A 15,508-nucleotide genomic window follows, 5' to 3' on the forward strand; every position below is an offset into this window, starting at 1 on the left:
TGTACTCTGATGATGATTTGCACCCTGTATGTTGTTTGGTCGTTCATGAGTGTGTCTCTACTGGCGTCGTCCACGTGTCTCCCTCCCTGCTACACTCGCACGGTGATCGCTGAGAACGCCTCCATCATAGGATATCTATAGACATGAAGTCATCACCTTTCTTACAATTACAATTTTCAGTCAATTTATCAAATATTATGCCTGGTATTTCACTCAATTCATAAAATAACTATATTATTCATTCATTGAATAAACAGAGACCATCTATCGACTGTAGAATGATTGGGTGAATCAGTCATTTTACACATGTCTATGTCTTAAGCGTCTCTCAGAGAACCCCTCTGTGATGTACACATGGCCATCTCCTATTACAAACAGAGATATCGTCCGTACATTAAGCTGGTGCTGGTAAACCAGGAATAGCGTCACATCATAGCATCCTGGCACAGCATGAGGGACGGGAACATCAAGCACTTCAGTAGAAAGAAGGTGTCCTGTGAAAGTTCCCACTGTCATATCAAAATACAACACTCAGCTTGGGACATGACGAAGTCTGGCAGAGCAAAACAACAATACGACTCAGCTAGTCTGCAGCAACAAAGTAGACACAATGGATGGATAACAACTTCTTTATTTACTGTAAAGGCGTCGTTTCAGTATAGATCATTAAAGCTCATGCCGTTATCAAGCAAGACTAAATTATGAACAAGGTAGGCGGAGGACTTTGTCACCTGTCAGCTTCTAAGTGATGACTATTAAACAACTGCGCTAGTTTGGTTGTAGAGTTAGTCTCATCAGTGTCCTTGTACACAGCAGAAAGGAGGGTGAGGTGAAATGGGGTTTACGTTTACAAGATTATTGCACTTAAAGAGTGACCCACACAGCAGAAAGAGCTGTGTGTGATGTAATTCACCCGACCGTCCGTCTAGCACCTTTCTGCTTGTTCCCCCCAGCGGCCAAGACGAGCAGCGCCGACAGCAGTACCACCTCCTGTGTGGACCTCGCCAACTGCGCTGGGTACGGCGCCGACGTGTGCACCAAGTACGGCGACTGGGCCAAGACCAACTGCAAGAAGTTCTGTGGTATTTGTGGTGAGTCCTTGCGTCCTTGTGTCCTTGTGTCCTTGAGTCCTTGTGTCCTTGTGTCCTTGCGTCCTTGAGTCCTTGAGTCCTTGAGTCCTTGAGTCCTTGAGTCTTTGTGTCTTTGTGTCCTTGTGTCTTTGTGTCCTTGTGTCCTTGTGTCCTTGAGTCCTTGAGTCCTTGAGTCCTTGTGTCCTTGTGTCCTTGCGTCCTTGAGGTCGACCCGTGAACATCCGGGTAAAAATAGGTCTCAGCAACCTATCTTTGTCGTAAGAGGCGACTAACGGGATCGGGTGGTCAGGCTCGCGGACTTTTTTGATGCATGTCATAGTATCCCAATTGCGTGGATCGATTCTCATGATGTCAATCCCTGGATTTTCTGGTCCAGACTCGAATATTTACGTACCACCGTCATATAGCTGGAATATTGCTGAGTGCGGCGTTAAACAACAAACAAACAAATCCTCGTGTCCCGAGCATGCACATAGCTCTCTGATGCTCTCGGGATTTACCTGAACACGATTCTTGTATGTTCAATTCAGTTTATTGTATTCAAGGCCAAAGGCCCACATACATATTAGTTACATAATATCAAGACTATGTTGATTAATGGATATTCATGTGCAGGGTATATGACGTTAACCAGAATATTTGTTTGGATCAAAATTACAATTTTCTTTATATTTGGGGGAATATACACAGCTTTCTTATGATATCATACAATGGACACATTATAGTAACATGAAACTCATCCTCACCCTTATTCCAATTACAAAGCTGACAGATTCGGTTTTCTTTGGGATATTTTGTCTGCGTCCGATATTTGTCTGTAGCCCTGCCCAACCTGTTCTTAATAGTGCTAGATGATGTCTAATACTTGACAGTATTATTTGTAACATAAGCTTCTGGATATAGAGGATGTTTATAACAGGAATAATTATCATGTGTGGAGCTTTCGTTCAATTTTGCATGCCACGCTTTCAAGGAGATATCTTTAGTCTCATTTTGACTGCGTTTAAACAAATTCAGTATTCCCGACTTCTTGACAGACCCATGTTTACCCAAGACAACATGGAAAAAGTGACTTTCTAATGATTGATATCCAAGTAAATATTTTTTAGGTTTTTTTGTGGGGAGCAGATGATTTGTCATATGTATAAGTGAGAGCCAGTATTTGATGCATCTTCTACACAACAAAGCATAATGATCTCAGCTAGTCCATAAATCATCGTTCTCCTGTTTGTTGATAAGACCTTCCATATTCCAAAATCCATAAGTAATCTGGGAGATTTTACCACACTTCACTGAGGCCCGGCCGAGTCCCAACCCATCAGGGGCGGCAATATTTCTAGACTGCCGTCTAGGCTCCTGGCCGTTATTTGTCTATAATTTTTGAGCTGGACGTGCCTCTCAAGGTGCACGCTGGTTGTCCACGTGCACTACACTATTCTTGATATATCCACCTTGGTCCTGTTCTGATTGCTGCGGATCCCTGACATCTTCAGATGCGATAGTGGGTCCAGGCTTGCTCCTACGAGTAGTCACAACTGGATGTATATGTTTATATCGTTGCCTAGCAACAGGTCGGAAATGTCCGTCACTGTTACACTTGTGACGTCGCACGTGAAGTCCATGTAAGTGTGAAAATTTCTAGCGAGTGCACAAAACTGCTCATTGCAACGATATACAAGATCCATGAGTTTTTCTGATTACACATGGTTATACTCACATAGGAAGCTTCCAAAGTTCCACAAGGTCTGAATATGTCTCATCCCACTGATTGACGTTGTTCCTCAGGTGCTGGGACACAAGCCAAAGTCACCAGCAACAACAATGTCTGCAAGGATAAATCAACCGACTGCGCAGGCTACGGCGCATCGGCCTGCACACAGTATGCTGATTGGGCGAAAACCAACTGTCAAAAATATTGCAACCTGTGCTAGACAAGGTAAAATACGACAACCTTCATCCTTGATTAGACCAGGCAGGAATATTGTACCGCATTTACATTCCTGGCAACCTAACTTAGATCGGGTAAAAATACTGCAATGAAAGATAAATGAGGTAGAATACTGCAACCTAACATAGAACAAGTGAAAATATTGCAACAACTGTTAGATCAGGTAGAATACTGCAACCTAAGTTAGAACAAGTGAAAATACTGCAACAACTGTTAGATCAGGTAGACTATTGCAACCAAAGATAGAACAAGTGAAAATATTGCAATAACTGTTAAATAAGGTAGAATACTGCAACCTAAGATAGAACAAGTGAAAATATTGCACCTACTGTTACATCAGGTAGAATACTGCAACCTAAGATAGAACAAGTGAAAATATTGCACCTACTGTTACATCAGGTAGAATACTGCAACCTAAGATAGAACAAGTGAAAATATTGCAACAACTGTTAGATCAGGTAGACTATTGCAACCAAAGATAGAACAAGTGAAAATATTGCAATAACTGTTAAATAAGGTAGAATACTGCAACCTAAGATAGAACAAGTGAAAATATTGCACCTACTGTTACATCAGGTAGAATACTGCAACCTAAGATAGAACAAGTGAAAATATTGCAATAACTGTGAGATCAGGTAGAATACTGCAACCTAACATAGAATAAATGAAAATATTGCAATAACTGTTAGATCAGGTAGAATACTGCAACCAGTGTTGACCAGGTAGAACCACTCGGAACTGGACCATGCACAGATAGTGTAAGATATTTTGTTATTTTCTTAGGATATTTGTCATGAGTGTCAATGTTTCCAACACGTGCACCTTACAGTGTGCTCCAGGGCTGTCGGGTAGCCTAGTGGTTAAAGCGTTCGCTCGTCACGCCAAAGATCCGGGTTCGATTCCAGACATAGGTACAATGTTTGAAGCCCATTTCATATGGGGAAAGGGACACTCGTATATTCAGCCTTAAATGTCTTCCTGGTATTCATGTCAGGACTTACAGTATATTCGTACACCAACTGAAGACACTGTTGTCTCGCACACCGTCCCCATTCAGTCACTTTACAATTCGTCTTGTTTCAGATGACCGGAAAGCGCGTTGAAGTGTGAACCAAGACTTCCGGTCAATGAATCTACAACTAATCTGACCCGACTGTCTCCTCCACAGTGGACAATGTGTGTGCTTTCTTGTTTGTGCATCACGTGACATAGTTTGTGTGCATCACGTGACCGAGTGTGTTTTGTGTGACATGTACATAGTTGTTATTTTGCTGCAGATAAAGACCACGTGATCATAGCGTGAAACCAATCTGATACCGATACAAGGATATGATACAACTCAATGATAGTAGGAGAACAATTTAGTGATAGAAGAGACACGATTCATTGACATGAACATTTTACTTCAACTATTGAAATCCTCCTATACCAAACGCAGTCACTACAAGGTGCGGTAACTCTCCTGACTGGGAACACCGAGTGACAGTGTGCTGTAGAGAAATCCTCCATTGATTCCCACTACAAAGGACCCCCTGCTCTCATGAGCAAGACGAGTGTATTTATTTTGCAATATTAAACTGATAGCATCAGTACTACGTGTTTTGTTGTGTTTTGAGTGCACTGTGTCGTATCATTCGTCTCTGGATAGGTGGGATCGATTCTCAATGACGACAAATCCAAACACACGGCCAAACAGTCCATAGACATTTTAAGATATAGTTCATGAGGACATTAGTTGTGAGCCCTGCGGGCAACCTCTGTCGCCCAGGGTGTTATATACTACTCAAAAGAAGTTAAGGATCACCCGATTCTTTCATATTGGTAAAGTTAATCTGTCATGGCATGAGAGATTAAATATTGTAATATGAAAGAATCAGGTGATCCTTAACTTCTTTTGAGTAGTATATATTCAGTGTATTATGATAAATACCCTGCAGTCACGGAGTTCAAGACAGCCTCCAAACCTAGCTGACCAGCTACACTGCACCAGTGTTCGAGAGCAGTTATGTATTTTGAGGGTACTGATAAGAGAGCTATGACGTCACTGCCGAAACGAGGCGGTGGCTGGGTCATCCTAACACCGTCAACATGGAGGACATAACAGCCTCTAGAGATAACCGCAAGGAATGAGGGTTGCTTCGACGACATCCTGTTTTCTGCACCAACAGCACAGCATATGTTATGTACCATTCCCACTTCTACGGTTGCCCTTAAGGGACATCAAACCGTTTTGAACATTTTTTAAAACCGTTTTGAGCTTTTCGAGTATCATCCGTTTTCATTCGAACAATTCACAGTCAACTACGTTATAACGAACACGCTTATAACGAACTGAAGAATATAACGGACTTACTTTTTTGTTCCTAAAATTTGCTGTAATTATGCTATAAATATGCTTATAATGATCTATGGTTATAACGAACTAAAATGAGTGGTCCGTTTGAGTTCGTTATAACACTAGTTTACTGTATGTCACGTGTAGAAAAGGAAACTGAGACTATATAAAACGTGATCACCAGAGACCAGATTCCACTGGGTGCAGAGTGAATGAGTGAGTGAGTTGGGTTTAACGCCGCTTTGAGAACAGTATTCCAGTTATATTACGACGTGTCTGCTTGATGTGGGAGAAAAGCCCGAAGTGATACAGGTCACAGACGTTTACCACTTCGGTGAAACCCACAAGTACTGGTATGGTGCTGACAAACCTAGAAACATAATCGGGGCGAACCGGGATTCGAACCCACAATCTTAGGTTTCTGGCATACCCAAGGGACGCAACTCTGCACAGCGAATTACGGCGCCTCAGACGACTGGGCCACCCGTGCCCGCCCCAGGTGCGCGCGGAGAGGGCAAGCATGTCCTGCATTAGCGCCTTCACTGATTTGGTTGAAACAAACGACCATGTTCGTGTTAAATTAAGTCTTCTGTGTACATGAGAAAAACGGTAAACAAATAGGATCGTTTTTACTACACAGTGTGTGCGTACGTAGTGGGAGAGCTCTAGTGTCTCGGAACAAACCCAAAAATAGGGTCAAACATTACCTACCTGTACACGCCATCTCATCATGTGGAGTCAAACACTACCTACAGATACACGCCATATCACTGTGTGGAGTAAAACACTACCTACAGATACATGCCATCTCACTGTGTGGAGTCAAACATTGCCTACAGATACATGCCATCTCATTGTGTGGAGTCAAACACTACCTACAGAAACATGTCCCTTCATTGTGTAGAGTCAAACATTGCCTACAGATACATGCCATCTCATTGTGTAGAGTCAAACACTGCCTACAGATACATGCCATCTCATTGTGTAGAGTCAAACACTGCCTACAGGTACATGCCATCTCATTGTGTGGAGTCATACATTGCCTATAGATACATGCCATCTCATTGCGTGGAATCGTTGACTCTGCCTACATTGCGAGGGCTTGTGGGGAGTCAAACTCTGCCTACATTGCGAGGGCTTGTGGGGAGTCAAACTCTACCTACATTGCGAGGGCTTGTGTGGAGTCAAACACTGCCTACATTGCGAGGGCTTGTGGGGAGTCAAACTCTGCCTACATTGCGAGGGCTTGTGGGGAGTCAAACTCTGCCTACATTGAGAGGGCTTGTTGGGAGTCAAACTCTGCCTACATTGCGAGGGCTTGTGTGGAGTCAAACTGTGCCTACATTGCGAGGGCTTTTGGGGAGTCAATCTCTGCCTACATTGCGAGGGCTTGTGTGGAGTCAAACTCTGCTTACATTGCGAGGGCTTGTGTGGAGTCAAACTCTGCCTACATTGCGAGGGCTTGTGTGGAGTCAAACTCTGCCTACATTGCGAGGGCTTGTGTGGAGTCAAACTCTGCCTACATTGCGAGGGCTTGTGTGGAGTCAAACTCTGCCTACATTGCGAGGGCATATGTGGAGTCAAACACTGCCTACATTGCGTGGGCTTGTGTGGAGTCAAACTCTGCCTACATTGCGAGGGCTTGTGTGGAGTCAAACTCTGCCTACATTGCGAAGGCTTGTGGGGAGTCAAACTCTGCCTACATTGCGAGAGCTTGTGTGGAGTCAAACTCTGCCTACATTGCGAGGGCTTGTGTGGAGTCAAACTCTGCCTACATTGCGAAGGCTTGTGTGGAGTCAAACTCTGCCTACATTGCGAGGGCTTGTGTGGAGTCAAACACTGCCTACATTGCGAGGGCTTGTGTGGAGTCAAACTCTGCCTACATTGCGAGGGCTTGTGTGGAGTCAAACTCTGCCTACATTGCGAGGGCTTGTGTGGAGTCAAACTGTGCCTACATTGCGAAGGCTTGTGTGGAGTCAAACTCTGCCTACATTGCGAAGGCTTGTGTGGAGTCAAACTCTGCCTACATTGCGAGGGCTTGTGTGGAGTCAAACTCTGCCTACATTGCGAGGGCTTGTGTGGAGTCAAACTCTGCCTACATTGCGAAGGCTTGTGGGGAGTCAAACACTGCCTACATTGCGAGGGCTTGTGGGGAGTCAAACTCTGCCTACATTGCGAAGGCTTGTGGGGAGTCAAACACTGCCTACATTGCGAGGGCTTGTGTTGCTTTATTACGCTGAACGATTTCGATGATTTCGTATTCTTGACTTTAGTTTTTTAAGTGAATATAAATAAATACTCTGGAAAGTTAGTGTTTTTGTCATATGTCTTTGCAAGAATACATTTCAATATGTTTTGTGTGTATGTACCGGTATGAACATCGATATTCACGATTACACCCCCATCAACGTAAAACAATTTTAACGTCATTTCTTAACCTTCACTGACTGCATGAACAAGTAGTGTTATAATCATCTCAAGTTCACCCAGTCATCAGGGGAACACCTCATTTAAAGGATCCATCCCATTTGAGGATACCCCAGTGGCTAGACGGTGGAGTAGAGATGGTTTGGCAAAACCAATGAGATTTACCTGTTGTGGCAATGGACTAGTCCTAACCGACTTAATCCTCGGTATAATTGAGAGAAAAGTAATAAAGACGTTTGAAGTTACTGGGGTAAAGTACAATGTAAGTGATCTAATCCGCAATAGAAGTATATGTTGTTTCATTTTCTACCCGTATGAATTTAACTAATGAACCATTTGATCGTGAAAAAAAACCTTCAATTTGTAAGTTTTCACCTCGGCTACTGTTGAGAATATTGAATTTTCAGAATGTCCATGTTTGCATACATTGTCACAAACAAGTTGACTTTCAACATCAACTTGCCAGCAACAACATTGGGTAATATAGACGCACGCTTTCGTCACAAATTGAGTTGATAAATATATTTGTCTTGGTATAATTATTATAACCTCTGTTAATCAACCTTTATAAATTTATCAATTAAATTTTATAATGTTCATATTTCTAAAGTGTTTCGTTTTATATGAAATAAAGAATATATGAGAAAAGCAAACTTGGAAATAATAAAATCCAAAGAGAGAAGTAGAATCAACTTGAAAAAATGTGTTTTATAATTTAATATTGATAGTGTTGATACTCAAATGTGAAAATTGTTTACATAAAAGAGAAGGACATGTTTTTGTGAGAGACAACACTTTGCCATTATCTGTAGTAGGACTCGATTACGAGATTATGTGTTCACTGGAGATGCGTCATTAAGACATGTTTGTTTGTTTGTTGTTTAAAGCCGCACTCAGCAACATTCGTGCTATATGACGGCAGTCTGTAAATAATCGTGTCTGGACCAGACAATCCAGTGCTTGACATCATGTGCATCGATCCACACAATTGGGATACGATGACATGCATCAACCAAGTCAGCGAGCCTGACCTACCGATCCCGTTAGTCGCCCCTTACGACAAGCACAGTCGTCTTTTACCATGAAGACATGTTCAGACACTGGGCTCACTCTAGTAGTCGGTTCCCAAGTGCTGAAGGGTGTACCTTGATGTTGTAATACATTAAACTTTGTGGAATTATGTATGTGGGTTTGGAAACCTATGTAGTAAAAGGAAAGTCTTTTTATTCATTTCTGGCCTTATATTCTCATGGAGTGTCTGACAAATTCGGTATGGTCGGGACCCATCCATTTTACCATTTGGGTAACAATCATTGGATAGTGGGAGAACTCAACCGTGGCATTTGTGATTTGAAGGTATCTAACAAGTGAGATCAGACTGGTAAAACACTTCAGGTGTTCCATGCGTACTTCATCGCAACAAGAGCCATTGCCTGACATTCAAGGCGTGTCTGTCCGTCTGTCCTCATCCGTGTCTGTCCGGAGTTTAATAGCCCGGTAATACATCTGACCACGGTGTACAACTACAGTATCTGGTGACCACGGTGTGACACTGACACGCCGGCTCATGTCACGGTGTCCTTGTCTGTGCGGTATCCAGCACGCGCTAATTGGCATGGAGACCCCGGTATCTCAAACACAGCAGCAAGAAAACTTCGATTTCCACCCGTTTAAACACATTCAGAAGATTTATATCGCAATCTAGCCCCGGCACCTAGCATTAAAGTCCAGGGTCTCGCATTAACGACTGGCAACTGAGGGCGAGATTATATGCCTGCATTGTGTGATTATTAGTATGTGATAATTAGTATTTAACACATCGGTGTCGGCGCTACAGTTTTATCAAATCTCATCCCCGGGGCCTGACAATGTGATGGGTGGACGGCTGTGTGTATATAGGTCCTGATCAGCCCCACCCCCAGGGATCACGGAGTCTACCCGCCACCTTGAACACCTGTAGTCGTGTGCATCCTCGGGACGAAGCAGGGACACCCACGTCATCTGCAGGTAGGACTTGAGTTTTATTACAAGAATAATCTTGGAAGCGCTGCGTATTCTGAACCTATGTACTTGTTGCCTCAGTTGCAATACATAGATCACCATCATTATCCTTTTGTTATATGTTTGGGATGTAAAGATATCCGAGTGCGAAATTGGCCCCTCCGGAAGCGCTAGGTAAATCTCCAACATCATCATAATCATCATCATCATCAGATAAGTCACGATATATAGCGGTACTTATATCGTATATACGTATAAGGATCTGTACCCGAACTGACTTCCCCCCATGCCCCTATCAGCGGCGGAACAGATACAATCAATGCGTCAGCATGTACAATTAAATATGCATGGTTTACATACGAAACATCTTTGCCGAGCAGGTATGCATATAGATTCAAATTCACTGACGTAACAATATAGTAGCAATTAAATAGAGACAGATTTACTTGACAGGTTTAAAAACTGTCATGGTGCTTTTACAAAACTTGGACAATTTTCTCAATGTTCCTTTTCGTGGATTATTGAGTTCATATACACATATTGGGTTTAATGTAGTCATTTCTGTGTAAAAAAATGTTTTCTGTCGTTTTCTAAAGATGGACAAATAAACAAATAATGGAAATCATCACCATGCCAGACAGTTTACAAAGTGGACACTTTCTGTCGGGTAACGTTATGTTCTCCACCAAGACGTCCATACCGTCACTATTACAGGAGAATTAAGAAGCCGTTATCCATAAAGATATTGTCTATTTTGACAACACAAGGGTTATTACATTCGAGTGGGTACAAACACGTGTAGTACTCTCATGCCACTTAACGTAGTGCCAGTATCGAAGATAAGGGAATTCAATTTCTTTACAAAAATAATCATTGTATTGAACTTCCAAGTGCATCCGGAATATGATGCTCGGAGAGCGGAAGACACAAGGCCAGGACCGTGTCTCCTGCAGGTCTAATGACACGGCTCGTATCGATGTCTCCCATTTAATTACAGAGCAAACACGTCCTACTTTCATCACTGCAACTCTCGATGCTTTATAATTGATTTCAAACTCAGCATAAAATCATACATTTATTATAGGGCGAACTGTGGCGACATCAGATTTAACTGAAGGAACAGAGAACTGGAAAAGACGATGTCCCCACGTTCATCGACCAATTGCTTGTCACTGTTCCCCGATTTAGGGACTGATTGCTTGTCGCTGTTCCCCGATAAAATGACCGATTGCTGGTCACTGTTCCCCGATTTAGGGACTGATTGCTTGTCGCTGTTCCCCCATAAAATGACCGATTGCTTGTCACTGTTCCCCGATTTAGGGACTGATTGCTTGTCGCTGTTCCCCCATAAAATGACCGATTGCTTGTCACTGTTCCCCGATATAGGGACTGATTGCTTGTCGCTGTTCCCCCATAAAATGACCGATTGCTTGTCACTGTTCCCCGATATAGGGACTGATTGCTTGTCGCTGTTCCCCTATAAAATGACCGATTGCTTGTCACTGTTCCCCGATATAGCGACTGATTGCTTGTCGCTGTTCCCCGATATAATGACCGATTGCTTGTCACTGTTCCCCGATATAGGGACTGATTGCTTGTCGCTGTTCCCCCATAAAATGACCGATTGCTTGTCACTGTTCCCCGATATAGGGACTGATTGCTTGTCGCTGTTCCCCCATAAAATGACCGATTGCTTGTCACTGTTCCCCGATATAGCGACTGATTGCTTGTCGCTGTTCCCCGATATAATGACCGATTGCTTGTCACTGTTCCCCGATATAGGGACTGATTGCTTGTCGCTGTTCCCCCATAAAATGACCGATTGCTTGTCACTGTTCCCCGATATAGCGACTGATTGCTTGTCGCTGTTTCCCGATATAATGACCGATTGCTTGTCACTGTTCCCCGATATAGGGACTGATTGCTTGTCGCTGTTCCCCCATAAAATGACCGATTGCTTGTCATTGTTCTCCGATATAATGACTGATTGCTTGTCGCTGTTCCCCGATATAATGACTGATTGCTTGTCACTGTTCCCCGATATAATGACTGATTGCTTGTCACTGTTCCCCGATATAATGACCGATTGCTTGTCACTGTTCCCCGATATAGCGACTGATTGCTTGTCGCTGTTCCCCGATATAATGACCGATTGCTTGTCACTGTTCCCCGATATAATGACTGATTGCTTGTCGCTGTTCCCCCATAAAATGACCGATTGCTTGTCATTGTTCCCCGATATAATGACTGATTGCTTGTCACTGTTCCCCGATATAATGACTGATTGCTTGTCGCTGTTCCCCCATAAAATGACCGATTGCTTGTCACTGTTCCCCGATATAGGGACTGATTGCTTGTCGCTGTTCCCCCATAAAATGACCGATTGCTTGTCACTGTTCCCCGATATAGCGACTGATTGCTTGTCGCTGTTCCCCGATATAATGACCGATTGCTTGTCACTGTTACCCGATATAATGACTGATTGCTTGTCGCTGTTCCCCCATAAAATGACCGATTGCTTGTCACTGTTCCGCGATATAATGACTGATTGCTTGTCACTGTTCCCCGATATAATGACCGATTGCTGGTCACTGTTCCCCGATATGATGACCGATTGCTTGTCACTGTTCCCCGATATAATGACTGATTGCTTGTCACTGTTCCCCAATATAATGACTGATTGCTTGTCACTGTTCCCCGATATAATGACCGATTGCTTGTTACTGTTCCCCGATATAGGGACTGATTGATTGTCACTGTCCCCAAATAGAGTGACTGATTGCTTGTCACTGTTCCCCGATATAATGACTTATTGCTTCTCTCTGTTCCCCGATATAACCCATTGCTTGTCACTGTTCCCCGATATAATGACTTATTGCTTCTCTCTGTTCCCCGATATAATGACTGACTGCTTGTCACTGTTCCCCGATATAATGACTTATTGCTTGTCACTGCAAACAATCAAATATTTTCACCCCTAAACTTAAAATACCCAAAATAGACACAACACTAGCTAGCCAAATAAATAAACAAACCGACCCAAACATAGCTAAAACCACCACACTAGCATACATACACGAAAATTGGCCAAATTGGTGTCACATTTACACGGACGGATCTTCAGATCCGACCTCCAAAAACACAGGTTTCGGAGTCCATACCACACAACCAACTAAAATCACACAATCCTTCCGACTCCCAAACAACCAATCAATATTCACGACAGAACTAATGGGCATGGCCTCAGCCCTCCATAATCAAGAATAATTTTTTTTTTAAAAATCCTAATACTTACCGATTCCCTAAGTGGACTACAAGCCCTCCAAAACAAAAATACCAAAAACCGACCTAAATTAATAAATCAAATACTTAAAAGCTCCAACGACCTAACTAAGGCAGGCAAACAAATAACCTTCTTGTGGATACCCGCCCACGTAGGAATATACGGTAATGAAAACGCCGATAAGGCAGCTAAACTATCCCTCCAAATCCCAGAAATAAGCTTAAACTCACCCATCTCAAAATCAGAAATTAAAAGCGTAAACAAGCAAAAAATCATCAAAAAATGGCATAACCTATATCTAAACTCAAATAGCCAAATCAAAAAAGTACTCATCAAACCACTAACCAAACCAAAAATTCTCCATCCATCAAAAGAAATCGACAGAGTAATCACTAAACTCCAAACAGGACACAATAACCTAAATAACCACCTAAAAAAAATTAAAAAAACATACTACAGGTAACTGCCCACACTGCAAACAACTAGAAACCCCAGAACACGCACTCATCCACTGCACACACTACCTAACACATCGAACCGCATTACAAACCACCCTCAATCTAAACAAGGCTCTCACTCTAGAAGCAATACTAAACCCACAAAATAAACTAGAAAACTTCAAGGCCTTAGGCGTATTCTTAAACAAAACGGAACTAATAAAACGCATCTAAAAACAATATAATCTACCAAATCAAAATTACATAAACAAACAAACATCCACCATACCCAGCTCCCTTAGTTCTCCTCCCCAATCCCATCGACATCTATTCCAAATCTCAAAATTCCCAAATTGGTGTCACAGGAACTTTTGTTGTTGAGTGACACTAATATTTTAGTGCATTTTTCAAACAAGTAAATTTGGTTTTCAATATTGTCGTACATGTATGGAATCAAGTCACAAAAACGCAACTGCTACAGAAAAGCATGCATTCCATGCAAAATGTGACTTTATGCAAGCCCGATGCATTTCACTGCCCAAGAATGGGTATAAAAACATGTGCGTTAACAGGATTTCATATGCATTGTTTAGCATCGTGCTGACAACAACCACTCAGAAAAACAAAATTACGCAATTATTCAACATTACGAAATGCCACGCCAGTCCGAAAATGAGCGTCTGCGTGGTCTGATCTTACGTTTGTATTTAATGAGCCAGTGCGGATCAAATCAACCACTGTTATCTTTAAAGCCGATGTAGATGAATCTGATGATGGTTCGACCCTCTGTCAACTGATGACCCAGCGTGCTTTGGCTAGAGCCTTGGCTAAGGTCACCACAGAAATAGTCAGTGTTCAGCGGATGGTCAGGGGAGATGTTAGTGTCACAGCAAAAACTGTTGAGCCTGCCCAAACACTTTTGCAAGTCACCAGAACTTATTGAACATTTTGTTACCACTCATGAACCTGAATCATTAATGAGAACCAGTGGAGTCATCTATGGTATTGATCTGGATATTGAGATGAGTGAAATTGAGGACGAGTTAATCTTGGCACTACTCGTGCATTCTAGTCTGATGGTCTCCAGACGATAGCTTCAGCTGCCCAGTCCCTCTTGGGGCTAAAATTGTCCCCTGATGATCTGACGATCGTGGTTAAGGGTCAACAATGGAAGTCTTAATCCATCCTTCTTATGGCTCTCTTGATACTAGTTCAATAAATGCTTGTGGTCCAGGGTTTAAGGTTTTTAATAACAGTCTGACCTAATGCCAGATGTTATGTGTCTTCAGGAGACGTTCTTCCGTTGGGAAGGTTATATCTGCTTACGTAAAGATTGTCAGGATGGTTTAAGAGGAGGTAGTGCTAAACGAAATCACTCACTGTCATTTAGTGAAATAAGGTTCCACCATCCCAATTAGAATTCGAAGGGACAGAAGTCAATATACATTTGAAGGATAAAAGATCAGTCTCCATCTTCATGTCTATAATAATGCTCTTGCTACTTATGATGTCTTCAGTTCTCTATTGAATATGTTAGACAATCTCAGAGTAGTGTGTGGTGATTTTAAAGCGTCCGGCAGTCTTACTACACTGTGAAGTATCGAGGTACTTAGCAAACCTTTATCATGGGCAAGGTGTAAATGGACCTTGTTGCCCGAACACCCATAAACCTTTCTTATAATCAGTCAATCAATCAATCAATCACCGTTCGCGTTGTTGCGTTGTTGTGCCACGTGTTCCTCAATGGCTATCGAGTATGTGCTATATTTTTTGCATATTCTTTCGCTTTTTCTGACGGTTTATAAGTCGGATAAAACATGAGCCGTGGGCTTTATAGAAAAGTAAGCAATGTTTTACCGTAGAAAATGCCCTCGGGCCTTCGCCCCTCGCTGTTTGTCACTATGTCCCTCGTTATAGTAGTAGACTGTTTGTCACTAGGTCCCTCAATATAGTGGTAGACTGTTTGTGTCCCTCGATATAGTGGTT

The 15,508-nt window shown here is 42.5% G+C and overlaps 2 protein-coding genes across 2 annotated transcripts in view; one reads left to right on the top strand and one right to left on the bottom strand.

The window, feature by feature from the left end:
- LOC139459942 (A disintegrin and metalloproteinase with thrombospondin motifs 16-like) overlaps positions 1 to 4,615 on the top strand; it is a 43,101-nt gene extending 38,486 nt beyond the window's left edge. The window contains exons 25-27 of the mRNA XM_071241678.1: positions 954 to 1,091; positions 2,877 to 3,027; positions 4,123 to 4,615. Of these exons, the coding sequence (XP_071097779.1) occupies positions 954 to 1,091; positions 2,877 to 3,022 (284 nt within the window). The 3' untranslated portion in view covers positions 3,023 to 3,027; positions 4,123 to 4,615. The remainder of the gene's footprint in view (positions 1 to 953; positions 1,092 to 2,876; positions 3,028 to 4,122) is intronic.
- Positions 4,616 to 9,643: 5,028 nt separating this feature from the next.
- Positions 9,644 to 14,908, bottom strand: LOC139458728 (uncharacterized). Its single transcript, XM_071240135.1, has 3 exons — positions 14,903 to 14,908; positions 11,306 to 12,544; positions 9,644 to 9,802 (listed from the first exon to the last, which is right to left on the bottom strand). The coding sequence occupies exons 1-3, from the start codon at positions 14,906 to 14,908 to the stop codon at positions 9,644 to 9,646; spliced, it is 1,404 nt and encodes a 467-aa protein (XP_071096236.1).
- Between the last annotated feature and the right edge of the window lie 600 nt (positions 14,909 to 15,508).

Source organism: Haliotis cracherodii, unplaced genomic scaffold, assembly GCF_022045235.1.
Source record: "Haliotis cracherodii isolate W230 unplaced genomic scaffold, xgHalCrac1.p SCAF_13, whole genome shotgun sequence".
Classification (NCBI taxonomy): Eukaryota; Metazoa; Mollusca; class Gastropoda; order Lepetellida; family Haliotidae; genus Haliotis; species Haliotis cracherodii.

What these genes read in the sequence shown, in the direction of transcription:
- LOC139458728 (XM_071240135.1), bottom strand. An exon ending in AGTCGCTATATCGGGGAACA is followed by an intron (nt 9,803 to 11,305) that starts GTGACAAGCAAT and finishes TCCTACCTGCAG; the next exon opens with ATGACGTGGGTGTCCCTGCT.